The sequence below is a fragment of the Sphaerodactylus townsendi genome, linkage group LG06 (genome assembly GCF_021028975.2).
Source record: "Sphaerodactylus townsendi isolate TG3544 linkage group LG06, MPM_Stown_v2.3, whole genome shotgun sequence".
Lineage (NCBI taxonomy): Eukaryota > Metazoa > Chordata > Lepidosauria > Squamata > Sphaerodactylidae > Sphaerodactylus > Sphaerodactylus townsendi.
The window spans coordinates 95,216,924-95,237,990 of NC_059430.1; the positions used below are offsets into that span (position 1 = coordinate 95,216,924).

General features: G+C 45.6%; 1 protein-coding gene across 2 annotated transcripts in view; it reads right to left on the reverse strand.

Annotated features, from left to right (window-relative positions):
• Nucleotides 1-5,709: 5,709 nt before the first annotated feature.
• GRHL3 (grainyhead like transcription factor 3) overlaps nucleotides 5,710-21,067 on the reverse strand; it is a 58,092-nt gene continuing 42,734 nt past the window's right edge. For both annotated transcript variants that reach the window (XM_048500706.1, XM_048500705.1), the window contains exons 13-16: nucleotides 20,754-20,842; nucleotides 20,347-20,432; nucleotides 17,320-17,384; nucleotides 5,710-6,682 (exon numbers count right to left, since the gene is read on the reverse strand). In XM_048500706.1, the coding sequence (XP_048356663.1) occupies nucleotides 6,568-6,682; nucleotides 17,320-17,384; nucleotides 20,347-20,432; nucleotides 20,754-20,842 (355 nt within the window). In that variant the 3' untranslated portion in view covers nucleotides 5,710-6,567. The remainder of the gene's footprint in view (nucleotides 6,683-17,319; nucleotides 17,385-20,346; nucleotides 20,433-20,753; nucleotides 20,843-21,067) is intronic.

Genomic DNA, 21,067 nt, shown 5'->3' on the forward strand with positions numbered 1-21,067 from the left:
TAAAAAGTCTATCAGGCTGGACTCTGACTTTGTCTGTTAGGGCAAGCCTAGATTTAGGGGATGGGCCAGGCTAGCCTGATCTCATCAGATCTTGGAAACTAAGCAGGGTCAACCCTGGGCTGTACTTGAATGGGAGACCACCAAGGAAGTCCACCTAGGCAGGTAATAGCAGACCTGCTCTGAACGTCTCTTGGCTTGAAAACCCTATGGAGTTTCCATAAATTGGCAGTGACTAGATGGCAAAAACAGGAGTTAAACCACCATCAGGGGTCTGCAACCTGCAGCTCTCCAGATGTTCATGGACTACAATTCCCGTCAGCCCCTGCTAGCATGGCCAATTGGCAGAGGCTGATGGGAATTGTAGTCCATGAACATCTGGAGAGCTGCAGGTTGCAGACCTCTGCACCAGACTGACCACTGCACCAGCTTTATGGACATGGGGGAGAGAAAATGATGCAAAATATCTGATGCCAAGTCCCTTAAACATTGTGCTTTACAGTTGTATTCATTTACAACTTGATGGCACGTTCCACCAGCAGCTTTGTGTGCATGTAAATTACCACCAACTCACAGCTGACTTAAAACACAGAAGGGACTTTCAAGGCAACTGAAAAGCTCAGATAGTCTGCCATTGGCTTCCCCTGCAATCTTCCTTCATCGTCTCTCTTCCCAGCTTGGCTTCCAAAGTCTGACAAGATTGTGCTTTAGCATGCTGCCTTCCCTCCCACCACCAGCATTAGAAAAGGAAAAATATTAGTTCTGTGTACAGTACATGGCAGACCCCTCCCCTCCCCTCCCAATTTGGTGATGTAAAGATTTCATTTAGCGTTGCCAACTTAATTGGATCTTAGCCTTGGGGCAATTATAGACTTGTACCAGTGCTTTATGATGTTTTCTTTCTGTTTTGAAGTGTTATTTTTGATGTCTTCTGGCTTGCAAAACCTTCATCTAAGTCTTGTGTGTTTATGGGGAGGGGGGTTGCCATTAAACTTCACTTAGAGAAAGCCATTCTGCTGGGGTTGCCAATAGCCTGGAGAGAAAAAACACCCCTTAGCAGAGGCCTAATGTGTGAGAAAGGGCAGTTGAAGTTTTTCACAGCACAGAGATAAGTAACACACACACACACACACAGAGTAAATAAACCATTAAGCCTCTGTTAAAGACCAGGACATTTTTTTTCCTCCATGTTGCTGGCAACCCTATTATTCTGTACATTCTCAGGAACCCTTTTGAGTATTATTTACACATGCCCACACCAGTGTTGTGGGCTGCCAGGTTTTTGACACAAAGGCTATGCCAGTTGCTTTAATGGCAGTGTCCATTAATCAGGTATTAATCTTTATTTCTGGCCCTGGGCCTTAAAAGAGTCCTGACATGGAGAAATTAAGCAGGTGAACCTTCTTCATTATATTTATTACCAAACCAGGAGGAAAAGCTTTCCTTGCTTCCTCAGTGTTGGCCAGGAGCAGGGTCAGTAAAAAAGGGGAGTTGTTCTAAACCAGAAATGGCTATTGGTTCCCCTGTCTGCTCTCCTGGCCTGCACATGGAGCTGGGAGTGGAATAGTCCAGCACTGGCCTTTTTGTTTACAGATCCCTTAAAGCAACTGGGTTTGCCTCTAGATTAGAAGTTGAGGAGGCCTTGGAGCAAAACGAAGGCCTTTTTTGCATGGTCAAAATGCCCCAGGTTAGTTCCAGGAGCTTACGTGCCATGGCACTTTTTCCTGTTTCTGATTCCCCACAGCTCCCTGGTTCTTCTCGGGAGTTGAGGCTGGGCCAGTACGTTATGCCCCAGCTGTTTCCACTGTGCTTTTCCATTTGCACCATGAGCTCTTCCTCAATCTCTTCCATGCATGCGCGGACAACCACCGTGCATTCTGATTGGCTGATTTTCCCCCCATTTCCCCACTCACTTTCACTAGTTTAGTTTTAAATGACTCTGAACCCAAAACTCCTTCCATGTTGATAAGAGACATGGCTTTCATTGCAGTGGGGGGAAAACACAGAGGGAGAAACCGTGGATTTTAGACGGGGGTGGGGTGGGGGGTGGGGGGCACCAATCCTCTCAAATGCTTAAGGGTTTTAGACAGAGTGTGTGTGTGTTCCGTGCCCCGCCTATTGATTGGTGGGGTGGGCCAGAGAGGTGAGGCGGGAAAAAATGGCCCCAGTTCGTGGCAGTGGAACACACGGAGGCGTTTCAAAAGAACAGTTTGGCAGTTTTTGAAAGCTGCGGAGGGGAAGGGAAAATGGTGCTGCAACGCAAGGGCAGACCCAGCGCAGCTTCGAGGACTGTGAAGAATTCCAGGCTTCACTGGAAAATCCCCATGCTAACATCAGTACAATTTCGCCATGAAAAAATGGCCAAAGATGGAGGAGGGGCAAGTTGAACTGAAAACAGCTATAATGAAGCCCACATAATGTTGTGTGAAGTCACTATTTCTGTGCAAAAGCTAAAGATCTTGCACAACTCACCACCTCTGCTAGTGAGGGGTGGGGGAACCTTGTCTAGTTATCTGCAAAAGCCTTCTTCCTCTGGCATGACAAGGACCCTCCCCTGGCCTGTATTGGGCAGTTGTGGCGCTAATAAGGGCAACCATCATGATTAAGTGGGTCTGAGCACCCTTGCTGTGAGGAAAGCTTAAAGATTCTGCGGCTTGTCAAGTCAGAAAAAAGATGGCTAAGGTAGTGACATGATAGGGACTTATGAAATTATGTTTGAGGATAGAGAAAGGGGGGTAAGAAGAACTTTCTCCCATTCTCCTTTAACACTAGAACTTGGGGACCAGTGAAGTTGATAGGTAATAGATTCAGGATGGACCAAAATATATTTTTCTTTAGTGAGAAATGAAATGGTGTGGGCCAATGTAGCGGTGTAAGGAATGTAGCGGAGGCCACAAGCATGGCTGGCTTTCAAAAAGGGATTCAACAGATTCATGGAGGAAAAGAGGCCCATCACTGGCTACTAGCCATGGTGACTAAAGGAACCTCTGTGTCCAAAGGCATTCTGTCTGAAAGCCAGTGCTACCACACAACATCAAGGGAAGGCCTCGGCCTCTATGCTCTGTTGGGCTCTCCAGGGCAGTTGGTTGGTGGGCTGCTGTGTGAGGTAGTAGGCTTAACTAGATGAACCACTGGTCTGATCCACTAGGGCTCTTTTTATGCTGTCGTAATTTTCACCCAAGCTTTTGCCTATTGGCAGGGAAAATCAGACATACTCTGAATGTCTTAGACTCTGGCACTTGTAGTGATTGTGCCCAGAACAGTTTGTGCCAAGTCCCAGCATGGTATAGTGGTAAAGAGCAGGTAGATTCTAATCTGGAGAACCGGGCTTGATTCTCCACTCCTCCACATGAGTGGCAGAGGTTTATCTGGTTAACCAGGTGTTTCCACACTCCTACAACCCTGCTGGGTGAACTTGGGCAGTTCTTCGGAACTCTCTCAGCCCCACCGACCTCACAAGGGGCGATTTTGCACTTGAGAATTGACATAGGGTCGATTCATCAGGCTGAAAGAGTTGACCTATGTCAATCCCCTCGTAACTTCCTACAACAGCTGAGGGTGTCCTGCCGAGTTCAGAGGGCGGGATCACCTCAGCACGTCATTCACTTGTCATGCCTGATTGGCTGCTGCGTTTGGGCGGGAATGCGAACATGCATCCCTTTTTTCCCCAATTTTTTTTACGTTACAGCTAAGTAGTGTTGATGTCGCAAAGCAATGTGCGTAAGAAAACGCAATTTGCGTAGATTCTTACGCTCATAGCTTTCATTTCCATTTCGCACAGGAAACGCATCTTTTGATCCTCTTGTCAGAACTGTCTGTTATGGATCCTGAGGTGGAGCAACTGCTGGCCATGACTCAACTGTGCTCAGCTGTCAGCAGTCAGATCAAAATGGCAACTTTCCCTCCAAAATGACAAACGTTTATAACATGCCACCCGAAAGGAGGGAGGGATGAGGTGCGATTGATTGGGCGAAACGGTGCTGTGAAGGAAACATGTTGCCGTTCCATTGCTATGAGCAGCATGCAGTCTGCCCTTAGTTACTACGCATGGTCGTCAGTGTTATACGGAAGCGGGGGGGAAGGCGCCCTTTTTGCCGGCGTGAGTCTTCCGTTCTATGCATGCCCAAAACATTAGTCTGTGATTGGCTGAACAGGTGAATCGACCCGATGAAGATTCCCCACTCCCGTCAGCTTCGCTTGAGTTCAACCTAGCTTCGCCGGTTTATCTTGTCTTGTGGAGTCGAAAATTTAATGGCAGGACGGAGCGGAGCAGAACGAACCCACGTTAGATTCACCAGATGTGGGGAGCACTTGGGTTGAACATAGGTCGGACTTGAGTTCACACGGTGAGTGCAAAATCGCCCAAGGTGTATGTTGTGGGGAGAGGAAGGGAAAGGAGCTTTTAAGCCACCTTGAGTCCTTACAGGAGAGAAGGGTGGGGTATAAATCCAATCTTCTTCTTCATCAGACTTCCACAGTCTCTGTGACTCTATGACATTATACCCCACTTGGGTCCCTCCCCTCCATAAACCCCACCTTCCCAGGCTCCACCCCCTAATCTCCTAATCCAGAGTTTGCAAACCTACATTAGATGGGATGTATGTTGTGTTTCAGAGCAGCAGGGAAGAGGAATCTTTACAAAGTATCTCCCCTTCCCATTTTGACTCAGCTTGACTGATCTATGATGGTAGATATTAATCAGCTATTTCCAGATAAATTGCAGACCAGCAGCGGCAACTCCATATGCTTATGCCAAATAACACCTTCTTCAATACCCATCACTATCACTTCTGGTGCTACCAGAAATGGCTTATAGCAAGGATTACCAATTAGTTTGCTGATCGCCGGGCTTAGGGTTCTCCTGAAATTACCACTGATCTCCAGATGACATAGATCAGTCCCCTGGAGGAAAAAGCTGCTTTAGAGGATGAACCCTGTGGTATCATACCCTTGCTGAGCATTCCCCTCCTCAAACAGCTCTTTCCAAGCTCTGCCCCAAATCACCAGGAAGTTCCCAATCCAGGAGTAATGAAAAATAACCTACATCCCCTCCATCCAACACCACGTTACCAAGTTTTATTCTGTCCTAGCAGCATTGAAAAAAATCCTATGAAATAAAAACTTTAAAAAAAACCTTAAAGCAGAATTGTCAAGATCTTTTGTTGGGTCTTTGAGAAAATACATGAGCTATTCTGCAGCAGGAAGCATTCTACTGGTATTGTCGAAGGCTTTCATGGCCAGATTCAACTGATTGTTGTGGGTTTTCCGGGCTGTGTGGCCGTGGTCTGTTACACACTGTGTCCCTCTGTCTTCCCATAGACTTCCCTCTGTGATACACCTCTGAAGATGCCAGCCACAGATGCAGGCGAAGTGTTAGGAACAAGATCCACCAGACCACGGCCACACAGCTCGGAAAACCCACCAGAACCAATCTACTGGTAGCTCACAAGCTACTTGTTGGAGACCCCTGGCTTATAACAAAACAGGGAGAGCATGTAGGTGCTTTCTGGAGTGAACCTGCCTGAATTACACAGTTACATTAAAATGTGCTACAGCAACTGTGGCTATTAAATTTGGGGATGATTCGGCTACATTTGCTGGACAGCAACTTCATTTCAAAGAACCACAGCCTGTCTTCCCCTGCTGGCTTTCAAAACACACTAAGACACGCAAGAGGCACCTGCGTTTAATGTTGACGCTGCAACAAAGGCATTTTTTTTACGTCTCTGAATCTTTATTACCACAGACTATGCAAAAATAGTTACAAAAATGAACAAAACAGAGACAACAACCCATGATCAAACAAATTCACTGGGGAAATGTGAAGCAGCCTGGTTTTGAAATGCTCTACCTTCCTCCATTTGGTGTTCAATATAAAACAAAGTATATTTATACACAGACACACATACCTTTATATATATATTTATATTTATAAAATACCAAAAGGACATTGGAAATGTATAAAACAATCACTTTTATCAGGCACTTCTCTTGGGGACTATTTACATCCAGAGTTGGAAAGGCAAGGAATAAGGCAGTGAGATACTGTGTGTGTGTGTGTGTGTGTGTGTGTGTACATGTGTGTGTACATGCAGGTGTATGCCTTTGGCAATGTTCAAATGCAGTCATGATAGTCTCTTTGGATCCAATTTGATGGTTTGGCACAACTGGTAGGTGTGTCTTTTCCCGTCGTCATATCCCACACCTGCCTCGGCAACCATCTGAAACCACGTCTTGATTTCCTGAGCATGAACCTGTGAAAGAGGTCTGAATTCAAGGCCTGGAAGAGATGTGTATTAATAATAATAATAATAATATTAATAATAATTAATAACAAGGTATAAAATATCAGCAACAACTCAACAGAGAGATGTTCCACATTCACATTGAGCATGGATGATGCAAGCAGGGTCTTTTGGCAACCTGAGCCCTGCAACTGAGTTTCTTCCTCTCTCCCTCCAGTGGGATGTGTTCAAGTCCAACATCCAGAGTTGATGGTTCAGGCTGGGCTGGGGGTGTTGAACTCCTCAACCTTATGACATTCCAGCAGCCACACAGTCCTTCGAGTCCTTAGAGCTCCTTGAGGGTCACTTGGAACTTGTCTTCAGCCTCCACCACATCCAGTAAAAAGGCCATGTGGTTGCTATAGTGCTGGATGATGTTGTTGTCCATATTCACCAGGATTCTGGAAGAGAAACGAATGAGGAAGTTCAGAGGGATGCTTTCTGATCTACAGAGGAGAGAGTTCTACGACTTTGGGATGGGATCTGGGAGACCCGCATTCAAATCCCTACTCTGCCAGGGGAGCTTGTTGGATGACATTGGACCACTGGCTCTCTCTCTCTCTCAGCCTGACCTACCTCACAGAGTTGTTGTTGTAGGCTAAAACAGAGGACAAGAATATGATGTTGCAAAGTGCTTTAGGTCCCCATGGGGAGAAAAGCAAGGTATTATATACACATATATTATTTCAGCATGTTTATCCTTGCCATTTCACTGAGGAAGGGAGACACAAGGATGCCTAAGGCCAGTGAATTTGTGATCACTGAGGCATTTAAACCCAGGACTTCCTGGTGCTCACACTCGATGATACTGAAGCACGCCAGCTCCCAGTTTAAACCTCAGCTTAACCAACAAGTGCTGCACCCTTTCACACTAGAATGCAAGGAATGCCAGCCACCCCCAAATACAGCAGGAGAAATCCCAGGCCCAAAACGCCTGAAACCAGGTAAATAATTGTATTTTGCATTTTCTAAACTGTACGGATGATTGTCAGGTCTCTCCCGTTCTTCATTACACAGAGATGTATTGTGTATAGAACACCAGCTATAGAAGCGATGGGTTAACAGTACTATAAGGATTCCTCACATTATGGCAACATTTCCCTGTTATAAAATGAGAGAAGAACCTTTGTTTTACTACCATCAGATCCTGTGAAGATGCCAGCCACAGATGCAGGCGAAACGTCACGAGAAAATGCTACTAGAACACGGCCATACAGCCCAGAAACCACACAGCACCCCAGAGAAGAACTTCTTTGTTCAACCTTGGTTCATCCACATATCATTGCTACAGCAGAATGAAACCACACTATCCAGCAATTAGCCACTCGATCTTCCTGTGTGGACAAGTCACTCCAAGATGGGAATGATTGTGATGATGAAGCCAAATCCCCTGACTTGTGGATACAGTGCAGATTACAGGATTCCCTTCCATCTCTGAGAACCAGTGTGATGTGACTCCAGTGGGATTCAGGACACCCAAATTAGAAATCTTCAATCTCCCACAGAGCTTACTGAGTGGCCATAGAGCAGTCGAACCCTTTCAGCTTAACCTACTTCGTTATTTATTTGCATATTTATTCCCCACTTTTCTTTTTGGCTCAAGGTGGTCTTTGTGGGGTTAAAAATGGGAAAAGGGGAGCCATATACATTACTTTGAATTCCTTGGAGGAAGGGCAAGATTTTTGAAACACCTGCATCCGATAGACCAATTGGACAGACCGGGATCATATTCCTGGCAGTTCCACGCCCCCCCAACAAAAAGCTGCTACTTTAAGAATTGTCTGGTTTGGGCACCACACTTGACTGTCCTTGCAGATGGGACGGTTTGAGAACATCAGACAAACTCAGTCCAAATGGCTGATCCATAAATCACAGTGAGTTTATTTGAGCTCTAGTGATGCCAATCCTCCAGCGCTCCCTCTTTGATGGACTTCCTGATGAATTTTCTCTTTGGAGCTCACTGCAAGCAGTCATCTAAACACCCTCCTAACAAAACTGTGCCTTTATCACGTGACAAAGGCCTCGAGAGCCAGGTCTCGCACGACTGGATACAGAGCAGGACCAGATAGATCCCAATAGAAGGCCAGAGAGGTCAACTGGTCTCGGTGGGATGCACACTGGCCAAACCTGAACTGCCCCATATCAAGCCAAACGCTCCCACCTGCTTAGGAGCTCCATCCCCTCATCTCAAGCCCTGCCAAAGTGCGTTAGGCGCACCTTCAACTCTGCTCCTGGCCTCTCTTTCCAGCCACAGGCTTGGACTGGGGCCAAGGAAAATAATGAGCTCATCTTCTAAGCATTGATTTTGGAATGGGGTGGGGGGCAGACACTCCGGGTGCTTGATCATATCTCGCTGGCAAGGACAACTTTAAGGTAAGAACAGCAAAAGGCTGCCAGCAGAGGAGACAATCCCCATCCAGGTGAGGGGAGAAAGCTGCGGTTTGGTGGAGAGAACCTGAGGCAGTTCAAAGATGCAGCTGTTCTTTTGAGAGCCTTCCTGGAAAACCTCTGCTAGCTTGTTCCCAGGGAATTAAGCTCCCCCCACCCCTGCCTTCCCAGAATAGGAGGCCTCTCGGCCAGCTCTGCAGATGAAATAGTCCCACGTCTCTGAGACAACCTATCTCTGGCAGCAGGCAAATCCTTGAAGGAGAAGAGCAAGCAACTTCTTGCCAAGCTCATACAGATGTTCGTTTTGAAGCCCACTGGCATCAGTTTTGATTCTCACACTGCCATCAGGCCTTAAGGTTGCAAGAACAACCACAAATCGTTCATATTAGTAGAAAGGCCTGAATTCAGATCACAACTGCAGCCATAAAATTGGCTATGTGTACTTGGGTCAGTCACTTCTTGCCTCTCTCAATCTTGTCTAGAGGGTTGTTGTGAGGATAAAACGGGGTACTATCCATGTAGACCACCCTGAATTCATTGGTGGAACAGCAGAGTGCGACAACAGTTTAGGTGCCTAAACAACAGAGGGCTTGTACTCTGGTACAGTGCCAGGCCTTCCCTGCTGTCCTGGAAGGCCGATATAGAAAGACCCCTTATTGGGAGAGAAAATGTCCTTGTGGATCTGGGCACACTGAAACAGGATGCTTTCCCATCCTGCATCTCAGCTCCCAAAGGCATCTGGTGGGCCACTGCAAGTAGCAGAGTGCTGGATTAGATGGACTCTGGTCTGATCCAGCAGGCTCTTTCTTATGTTCTAATAGAACATATGTTTTTTCTATTGTCAGTATTACAAAAACATACGTATTAGATCTATTTCACCACTGCTGCATAGATTTCCAGGTCACACAGAACAATTTTATATTCTTTGCTGCCTACAGATTCCAATCCTGACACAGCATACAACACTGCTGAGTCTTATGTAGCAGCGATTGAGCTCCACCACAGAACAGTCTGTGTTACTAATCAGGTTTAATGATCTGAAACAGCCTGTTATTTATCAATTTTATTGCTCCCCCTATTCCTATCGTCCCTTTAAAAATACTTTTTATAGTCCTTTTAATAGGCTTTCTTTTAAAGCTTTTGTTCCCTTATGCTATTGTTTTATGTTTCCATTTTTTACGTTTCCAATTTGTTATCATAAATAGATTTTCAAAGATAAATATTTACAATTTCAAAACATTTCAGCCTTTAGATGTATTTTATTAGCCTTATGCTGGCCTATGACTGTAATAAAGATTGATTGGCTGATTGACTGAAGGGTCAAAATTGCATGGGGAAAGAGGAAGGGGAAAGATACCTGCATCTTTATCAGTGCTACCATAAGTACTATCTAATATGTCCCCATGGCAGTAAGGACAAACTTCCAGCACATTATATTATGTTGGCTCTTATCGGATTGAGTAATTTGTAGGAGAGGCTTAGCATGGGTGCTTCTCCCCCTGACCTGGATGGCCCAGACCAGCCTAACTTTGTTAGATTTCAGAAGCCACGGCTAGTATTTGGAATACCAGGATTATTATTCAGCAAACCACCTCTTGCCTTGAAGCCTCCTACTGGGTTGCCACAAGTAGCCTGTGACTTGACAGCACTTTACGCACACATCAGCACTTAAAAGCAAGCTGGTACAAAATACTTCACCTATCTAGTCATTAAAAGGTGGAATTCACTGGCAGTGAATGAGAACAGGTGTCTTTAAAAGGGAACCTCTGATGAGAACAGGTGTCTTTAAAAGGGAACCTCTAAATACCAGGGCCATCAGGCAACAGCAGGGAAACCTTGGCCTATGGTTGCCAGCTCTAAGTTGGGAAATTTCTGAAGAATTGGGGGGGGGGGGGGTGCCCAGCGGGGAGGGAACTCAGCAGAGATGTGATGCCACAGAGTCCCCTCTCCAAAGAAGCCATATGCTCCAGGAGAACCGAGCTCTGTAGTCTGGAGAGCAGTTGTAACTCTGGAAGAACTGCGGCTCCCACCACCTTCCAGGGCAACTGGCTGGCTCCTGGGTGAAATGGGATGCTGGACAAGAGGTCCATTGGCCTGGTCCAGCAGGGTAACTCTGATGTTCTTAAACTACTGAACCTCCTCCCTGCCCTTTTGCTTCAGCAAACATAAACATGTTCTAGTGCAGGGGTAGGGAACCTGCGGCTCTCCAGATGTTCAGGAACTACAATTCCCATCAGCCCCTACCAGCATGGCCAATTGGCCATGCTGACAGAGGCTGATGGGAATTGTAGTTCCTGAACATCTGGAGAGCCGCAGGTTCCCTACCCCTGTGGCATGTCAAAGACTAACAAATTAAAACTTTCATGACTTTCATGACTAACAAAGACTAACAAATTAAAATTAGAGGGGGGGTAGTAACCCATGAAACTTCTGCTGGGAAACATCAAGTTGCTTCTAATAGTCCGTTTATTTTGGAATCTGCCAATGTTCAGGGGTCTGCAACCTGTGGCTCTCCAGATGTTCATGGACTACAAATCCCATCAGCCCCTGCCAGCATGGCCAATGGGATTTGTAGTCCATGAACATCTAGAGAGCCGCAGGTTGCAGACCCCTAATTCCATTTCAACCTCCAGCAGACCAATTTCTTTTGCTGGCTTGATGTATCCATTAGTGCCTGTACACAGATTTAATTACAGTGCAATTGGGATAATGAGATTGTTTGAACACAAAAGAACTTCACACCTCCATTTGTGCTTCGCTTGCTATTTCAGAGCTGCAGCTTCCAGGGGTTTCTACTGAGACGCAAATAACAGCTAAGAAGGAAACTCAGTTTCACTTTGCCCCCCCCCCCCCCCATCCCCATCCCCAGGGCTGAACTTGGGGCTATTTTAGCAAACACAACTTTGTCAGTTAAGTGCAATGTGGAGAGAAGAAAAATCCATACATAAATCTCACATAATCCTTTTTATTAAAACCAACCAAAGGCAAAATGAAGATGATTTGCAGGAAGGGAACTGGTGGTGGGGAGGGATTAATCCCAGTGATTCTCCTCTGGCTGGAGAGAACAGACAGGCCTTCTGTTTCTGTGCCCATTCTCCATCTCCTCTTGGCTCTCTTCCACCACAGAGGGAAGGATCCGCAGAGAGAGAAAGGCCAGATCTCCTTATGCACAGCAATCTGGCACTGTAAATGCTCTGTGCAGCATCCAAGGTGGCAAGACTGTGACGCAGAAAGGGCAGGGTTGGTTTAGAACTCCGCTCAGAGGCCTGATTAAATGTCATGCTGGCACAGGCTAAAGGAACTCTCCCATGGGACTCTGCACAAGCACAGGGTCTTGTTTTAACTAGCCTGGTCCGTGCAAAACAACTACATCATGGGGTTACCAACCTCAAGCAGGGGGCTGGAGTTCTCCTGAAGTTACAGCTGACAATCAATTACCAGGGAGCAAATGGCAGCTTTAGAAGGCCAACTTTGGATTCGCATCCCTGCGATACTTCCTCACTTTCCCAAGCTCTGCCCCCCTCAGCACACCCCCAAAAATCCAGGAATTTCCCAGGCCAGAATTGGCAAATTAGCACACTGAGCCCTGTATGAGACCTAAATGTGCCCATTCAGTTTGGCACTGGGAAGTGCTTATCCAACTACTTTAAGTCAGGGTTCGCTTTAGCACTGAAACCAAGAAGGAACAGCATGGGCTGGGACCTTTTGCCAGGGACCCTTTTCCATGCACTGGACTACAGATGATGCTCCCCCACCTTGAAACTGAGAGTGCGTAAACTGTTCAGGAGGCATGTACCAATGCAAGCTATGACTCTGGGCATCTTTTAGCTAGACAAAGGAATCAACACTGATGTGAACATTTGATCAGAGGTGGCCTAGAAGTCCCATCATTCAGCTGGTTGGAGTAGGAAGGCATATATAGAAGAACAGCCCTCGTGTTCCAAAGGGCCAGGCACCCTTCCTACAAGGATTTTCTAGCAGCATGACCAGGTAGCCACTCCTACAAGCTCCTCCCCCCCCCCAAAAAGGGGCTGTCTTCTGAATGGATTGGGTTTTGTTCTGTCCAGTAAAAGAAGGTGAAAAGCACTGAGGGTGGCTGCACAAGAATTTTTGTGGGGGAATAAACATTTGAATGACAGGCTGTCCATCAAGCAGCTGAACTACCCCTGCTGCTCCTGACAGAGTTGGCACTATGGGGAGCTATATCCTCCTCCTCCTCGTTAGGACCTAAAGAGGCTTTCATCATTCTCCATCGCTCTGTTTTATCCTCACAGTAACTCTGTGAGATGGCTTTTTCTGCACAAACCAAATGAAATGTTTTGAGGTAGGAAATAAAACGTTTCCTGAATGGAGTTCTGCATGGTTTTTAGCCCAAAACATTTTATTTCCTGCCTGAAAACATTTTTATTGCATGCTGCTGCCAAGAGATTCTTTTTAGCAATTGGCTTTCTGGAAGCGTCTCTTTTGTGAAACTGTTTTCCCTTGCTGTGCAGATCTATTTAAAATGCTTCCTGTGCCGCTCTGCAGTCCTCTGACTTCCTCGTCAGCACCATTTTCTGAGCTCATGCCAGCCATCTTGTGCTGTATTTCCATCAGGTTTTTTTTTTTAATTGGAGGGTCGTGTTTAGGTAGGCAGCTAAGTAGACACAACCTCTAGAGAATCGCAACACGAGGCTTTGAAGCCTCGTAGCATCGGATCTACAGAGCTGTAAATAAAAACAGAACGACCGCAAAATGGCGGCCAGGAAGCATTTTTGAGGGGGTAAGTACAGATAAACAGGGTTTTTTGAAAACATCTTCAAAATGTTTTCAGGGGTTTGTGAATGACTGGCCCAGCAAGTTTCCATGGCAGGCTAGATATTTGAAATCAAGTCTCCCAGATCCTAGTTTGGCATTCTCACTAAAGAATTCTCACTTGAAGAATTTTCAGTTAATATATGCAAACATACTTGTTTGTCTTTCTCTTTTCTATTTCTGGGGTTATTCTTAGAAGATGCTGTACTTCCCAGACCACCTCAGGATAGTTTGCCTCAGGCAGAAACTCCAAAATGACTCCCTTTCTCCATTAGAAACGTATTTATTTATGATCTTCTTGCTTACTTTTGCCTCATACTTGTTAGTTTCCCCAAATACATTATAACAATAAAAGCAGCAAAACAAAACAAGTCAGCACGATAAAATTGTCAGGTAATCCTCCTCCCACAAATTCAGCACCCAGAAATGCAAAACCTTCAACTACCATTTAATTCCCTAGTTTGCATGAGGCACAGTCTGCTGTGCGGTTCTTTAGCAGTGGCCTCAGCAAACGGGACAGGAGCTCAGTTCATTTCCATGGGGCTTGCTCAGGGGGATTCCCCAGTGGATCATGTCCCATGGGCCAGGTTCTGTTTTGATTCCCCTTCTGTTGGCCATATGGGCCTATGTCAACCCTGCTTCCAGGAGCTGCCAGGGTTTTTTGTCTTTGTTTGTTTTTCAAATGAGCAAGCAAGTAAGAAAACTCAGCAATCCTTTAAGGGATGCTTAAATCCCTGAAGGCGAAGGGGAGGCAAAAACAACCCACAGGGATCTTGTGACATTAAGGACCATTCTGTACAACTCTACATAAAGCCCATTTTCACAAACTCCCAGGAGGGCTTTGGAGACAGCGAAGCTTGCTGCTAAATCTCCAAAGGGCCAAAAAGCTGCAGTTTTCTAGACACAACAAGATTAGGGGAGAGGTCAAAACAGGGCCGTCCCACCCCCCTTCCAAACATTTTCATTGTCTAGCAACATGGAGGAAGGGGGAGGGGGGAATGCCTGAAGAGAGATTAGTAGCCATTTCACACCATTAATCCGTTAGTTATTTTCCAGTTCTGAATAGTAAGATGTGAAATATACTTGGGGTTGGGGGGGGGGAGCTGTTCAGTTGCTGGCCTTGGGGAAAAATTGGCTAGGGGAAAAAACTGCTGCACACAAACTGATAAAAAAGATACTGGCTTATTATCCAGTTGTCCAAAATCCTGTTCCTTCACTTCATGTGCCTTTAATATCACAGGAACCTGGCACTTGGCTTGACTTTTGAAGAAGGACCTCTGTTTTCACGTTTTAAAAATAAACACTAAGCTTCTAGTCCTCAGGGATGGCTGTGTCAGTTTTATCTACCAGAGTTTCCAAAATGATGTACAATGGAAGAGAGACAAGCCAAGCGGGGTTGGGTTATGACCACAGGAAAACCAGGCCCATCTTTCCCCCCCAGTTCTAGCTGGTTGGGGTGGGGGGAGTTCAGTTCCAAGAACTGGTACAAAGGGCGGGCCATTCCTATGCTGATTGTTCTACAACCCACACCTGCATCTCCCTCTCACTTTAAGACAGGCTGTAAAGCCCCAATAAAAATAATTTTACAGCCCTTCACCAGTAAAGGACTACAAAGGCAGGTTTGCCCCAGAGATGAGTGGGCCTGACCAGGTATCCACCTGCCCCCTCCATAGCATTTGATGCTCATAATTTGGACCCATCCTTTTCATGAGGCACAATTTCCCCACCCCTGCTGGTGGGTAGGTCACTAGTTACGTGGAGAGAGTGAGTGAGAAAACATCCTATGTGATGGCTTTGAATTTTGAGGCAAGAGGTACTAAATCGATAGGGGTCATCAGGGTGGTAGGAAATTGTTCATTGGGGTGCCAGGCCTCATGTAGCTGACAGACAAGTGAAACCCATCTGGCAGTTAGACTTCATTAATCCCACTGACCATAGGTAGAGCTGGTTTGACACTATTGGCAGCTGCTCTCACTTCTAAAATATCCTTCAAGCCCAGTACTGATACCCTAATCAGCCCTCCTCCCTTCAGAGAGATGTCACAACATTTTCCATTTGCCACCACATTGGATCAGCCCTCATCTCTCCCAAAGGTCACTCTGACTCTACTCTACTGACTTGCAGAAAGTCAGAGCGACTTAGTAATTGAGCTGGCTTATGAAAACAAAGTCTAGTGTCCCGATGTTAAAGATAAAGGAAATCTGTTTTAACCTTGGGCAACTGCTTGGAGGGGTGGTGGTTAGCAGAACATCCAGAAACTATCCTGTCTTTCACACATACATACACCTGCTAATTCATTTTTTAAAAAAATAATAAAATCTCCTTCGTAAGAGCATCTCAGTAGTCTGAATAACCCTGACTAGCCCGATCTTGTTAACAGCTTGGAAGCTAAGTCGGGTTGGATATAGATAGAACTTGGACGGGAAACCACCCAAGAAGACTAGGCTTGCTGTGAAGAGAAAACCAATGCCAAACCACCTCTGCTCATCTTTTCCCTTGAAAACCCCAGGGTTCTAGGGTCTCCATGAGTCAATTGGGACTTGATGGGACACAGTTGTTATTATTTAATAGCACCTCAAAGAAGGGGTCTTTGGTTTGCCTTTTCTTTGAAGGTCTCCCAGCTCTACAGAGGGTTACCAGAAGATGTGGCTTGGGGCAAAATTCCTTTTCTGCCTCAGGTATGAGTGATCAGTCAGATGATGCAAATTGGATAAAGCCTGATCCTTCCTTGGCCTACCTTCTCCTGGTAAAGCAACACAATTTGTAATACAATTTGAGTGCTCTTCTGCCAATCAGCTCAGAGGTGTAATTGAGAAACTTGTGAGGTAGGTTACTCTAACTGGCAAGCAGGCTTCCCGGCAGATTAGGGATTTGGAGCCAGCTCTCCTGGCCTAACACACTTTATCCACTACACCAAATGCAACCTCCCTTCCCAGTTATGCAACATCCAGCTTGCATTTAACGAAGAAGGCATGTCAAGTCTAAATGTGAAATGGGTGTTCCTAAATACTGTTGCATGTGAACCGGGGAGCACTAATTGTTCATGGATTCACAGTGCACATCCACTGCAAGAACACACAATACCTAACACCAGGACCCCACAAAACATGTGACATAGCCAGTGGTGGGATCCAAAAATTTTAGTAACAGGTTCCCATGGTGGTGGGATTCAAACAGTGGCGTAGCGCCAATGGGGCTGGGAGGGGCATGACGGGGGCGTGGGCATTAATAATTTCTCTGTTACTGTAAAAAACTCTTACTGTAAAAAAAGTTCCTAATTTCCAGCTGCTATCTTTCTGTCCTTAATTTAAACTCATTATAGCAAGTCCTATCGTCTACTGCCAACAGAAACAACTACTTCTCCTCTAATTGACTGTCTGTCAAATACTTAATACTTTCAAATACTTAATTTTGTTTCTAGAAATCAAAAGAAGGATACTTTCCTTAAATAAGGAACTTTACCATATTTCTAAAACATGTTTTTAAAACAGCCCAACAGGGAGAATTATCCCGTTTTCTACCTTCACTAACCAGCCACATAGGAAACAACGGGACTTTATGATTTTTAAACCTAATGGAATTTCTAACGGAAAAGCAGACCCAATTAGTAACCCCCTCTCGGCACACACAAATAATTAGTAACCCACTCTCGGGAACTGGTGAGAACCTGCTGGATCCCACCTCTGGACATAGCTCTAAACAGGTTTTGGAATCTTACAATTTCCGTCCTTCAAGACCAGCGCTCAAAGTCCAAAGCCTGAAGAGTCCTAGGTCAGTAGATACTTGCTAGCTTGTTCTTTTCACGTGCAACACAACACCTTCAGCACAGAGTAAGTGTGTGCAGAACACCACTTACCCTCGTTTGCATTTCTTGTACACTTTGTAGATGCTCTCTTCAGGCAAGCCATATTTTTCTGAAATCTGAAATGGAAAGATAAAAAATAATGTTGGTTTTTAAAAAAACCCTTCTCAGCATTAGTTGTGCAAAAGCCCATTTATTCAATCACACCCTCGCAAGGTGTAACATGCTTAATATAGGATTGTTACAAATGGCAGTTTCTCATGGCGGTCCTTCTTTTACACAAAGGCATCAGTCAAGAACAGCATTAAGTGGCAGTCCACAGCTCCCTCCCTACTTGGGGGCTGTGCTTTTCCATTGGCTGCAAGGCTGAGAAGCATGCAGCTAAACTCACTCCATGCACAGCCTTGCTGGTAACAAACTTGGGGGCCAGGGCTAGCCTAACTGCCATTTTTTCTTCAGAACGCTGCTGCTTTCAAAAAGGAGCAGAAGAAAAGTCATTCTAAAAAACTCAGCATTTGTTCTGGGGCTAGGGTGGCCAACTCCAAGTTGGGAAATCCTTAAAGGTTTGGGGGTGGAGCCTGGGGAATTCAGGGTTTGGGGAGGGGAAGGGACAGCAGCAGGTACAATATCATAGAGTTCACCTTCCAAAGCCGCCATTTTCTCTACAGGAACTGATCTCTGGATCAGTTGAAATTCTGGGAGAACTCCAGGCCCCTACCTGACAGTTGGCAACCCTATTCCTGGCCCTTTGTCCTGTTCTACTTTTAAAATGTGCAAAATGGGCACACGAACTGACTCTCTCCCAGTCTCCCCGATTCCCCCTCCCCCTGCCAAGTACAGTCGTAAAAAACAGAAAGGTTATCAGATAATTTTGGAGAATTGTTTGCTCTATTTCCCCACCTCTGCCAAGATGGAGCTGTGGGTTATCAGGAATTTGGCCGATAGGAACCTCAGATAGTTGTTGTGTGCTCTTCAAACATTGAGAAAGGGGAGGGGGAGTCTCCTGCCAGCCCAAGGGGAAAAGGGAGAGGCGTGGTCGGAGGGAGAGAATGAACAGGAACATTTTCCCCAGACATGCAGTCTTGGGAGTTTGATTGGAGAAGAGATGCAGGCAGTGGAACATACAAATGCCATCCTAACACGACAAAACGAAAAGCTCAGAACATGCACAGCTATGTTCCTCAGTGAGGAGCTGCAACTGGCAGCTTGAATTTTCACGGCAATTGGTGCAAAATGACCCTCTGCTGGGGTTAGGAGTGGGAGGCTGCCAATCCAATGCTGTCCTTTCCATGCAAAACTCATTCAAATCCAACAGCCAGAACACTGTTTATGGAATTGGGGTCGGACCCAAAGAGTGAGACAGAAAATTCTACCAGCTCCCTCCATTTATTTGTGTGTGGCACAATCAACCTGGAAGTTCTCCTGCACAGCCTCACTGAGGGGATGTGACCCTGTGCCCGGGAGTTCATTTCAACAGGGCTTGAGCAGGACAAAGATTCCAGGGGATCTGTTTGACCCACTGCTGGCCTTAGTTGCATGTAAAATATGCTTGGCATGAGCAACTGCCTCACATTCCCTCTTGTGATGAACAGAACACAATTTTTCATACTCAACCCGTGACTGCTTGTTTTGCAGGGTGATTTTTTTTTTTTTTGTTAACAAAGAATATCTTCCTGCAAGGTGTCCCTAACTGAGCCAATCAGTCATTTTGCCCGCCTGCTGCTTCCTTGTTGTTTTCTGTGCAACCTCTATTTGGGATGCTGTCTGCTGCTTTATTTTATTTGCAGTGTTTGGTCAAACAAGGTAGTGCTAGACCGTATTAATTTCATGTTAACTTCAGCATTAAAATAAACAAAGAAAGCCCTTCTGAGTGTTCTGAAATGGTGGCTCAAAGAGTGAGAGGAACTGCTGTGGTGGGAACAGGGGAAGGTGGGGAGGAGTGTGAAAACCAGAAGAAAGCTTAACAGGGGGCTATTTCCTTTGCTTTCCCTGCAAAGGGAGAGAAAAAGTACTAGAAGTAATCACTGTACATAACTTGGGACTGCTACAATAACAACTGTGCATTACTGTAGATTAAATTTTGCTGAAAAATATAGTTCTTTGTGTTGGGGGGTGGGATGGCCTACATGTCTCTTTTCTTTCGGGTAATGGTGCCTGCTCCAGGGGTTGTTCTGACTTCCATTTTAGGTTGGTAGTTCTCAACAGTGGAAATGGAGACACATTTCTCAATTACTAATTCAAAATGTAACTGCTCAGTAACATGTGCTTAAAAGAAACAAAAAGGGGAGAGTTGTTCCTCTGTGTAATGGATGCCATCATCCCATCATCATCAGGAATAATGTTTTCAGCAGTAGCGTGTGGATTAAATGCAACTGAAGAAACAGAGGAAAAATCCCAAAATGACTTGGGCAGAGGAGTGCAGAAGTGCAGAAGGATTTCAGAGAAAATGTTTCCAAGACCCAAGGTTGGATCATTGGGAAAATCTGTGGTAAGTTGTGCATGAAGAAAAGGCCCAAAATGCCACTGGATTCCTGGTTAGTTTTGCAGCTACAAATACAGCAATCCACCTGGATTTTTAATTCAAGATTTTTATCTGAAACAGTGTTTTTCAAATATCATGCTACTTTATGCTGAAAAGTATTCCCTCTAACCCCTTTAATTCTTACTAAAATATTCTTCTTAAAAAGGACAATTGGGGGATAGAACCAAAATATGCCCCCAAAACAGCAAGTGATGTAACTAACAAAAGATTAGTTGAAGAATCACAGTATGCACAAGTAGGTCCATATTCAGTTTTCAGCCCGTTTGGACTTCTGTTGTACATCAAATCAAAAAGAGAGCGGGAACATTCACCTGTAGAATCTCTATTTCTCACAACTTGAATTTATTTCCCTCACAAATAAAACCACAATCATTTTCTTTAATGAAATGCTGGTGAGGGTATCAGGAATCAGGAAATTGTCTGGGAAGACAGGACCAGCTTCCATTTCTGGAACTGCCAGTTGGCAATCCCGGTCTTAATGTATTCATCAAGCTGTACGGTAAGCTGTCTGGCATAAAAATAAGAGTGGGGAAACCTACAGCATTCCTCAGGCCTTTCAGGTCTGGCGTCTTCAGCATGAGAGCATCGAAAACCTCTTCCGATTCCCTCCGCACATAAAGTAAAACTGAAAGACAGAAGAGACCACAAGTATTAACAGAATGCCCTCCCTGAACGTGGAACAGAGGAGCCCCTGACCTTCCACTCTGAAGGGCATCAGCAAGCTCTAACTGATCTTGTCACTTTCTTTGCACAGGTGCCCCAAGCCCTTCCCCCTCCCTACACGTTTGGCTTCCCCCTTGGTCTCTGAGCCAAGCTTGCCCACTCAAGTACCATCAGCCCACTGCACTCCTTATTCATCTATTCTCCCCTCCTCCAAGCTGGAAACACTTGATAATGACAGGCTTATTGGAGAGAATGGGAAGGGAAGCTCCAGTGCCAAGACTACCTCGCTGAGGATCTTCTTCCTTCGCTCGTTTCGAAGCTAAAGGATCGCATTCGTCTGTGAATGGAGGGCAGCCCCGCTTCAAGGGTAACCTGAGCAAGGGAAAACAGGTGGTCAGAAGAGGTTCAGACAAGCCATGATACTGAACCTATGAAAACACGAAGCTTCCTTTACATGGAGTCAAACTACTGGTCCAACTAGCCCAGTATTGTTTACTCTTGACTGATAACAGATCTCCAGCAGAGGTAGATCTTACTCCAGCACATTCGAGGACTCTAGGGCCTTCTGGTTGGAAAGCATGGGCTCTAACCCAGAAT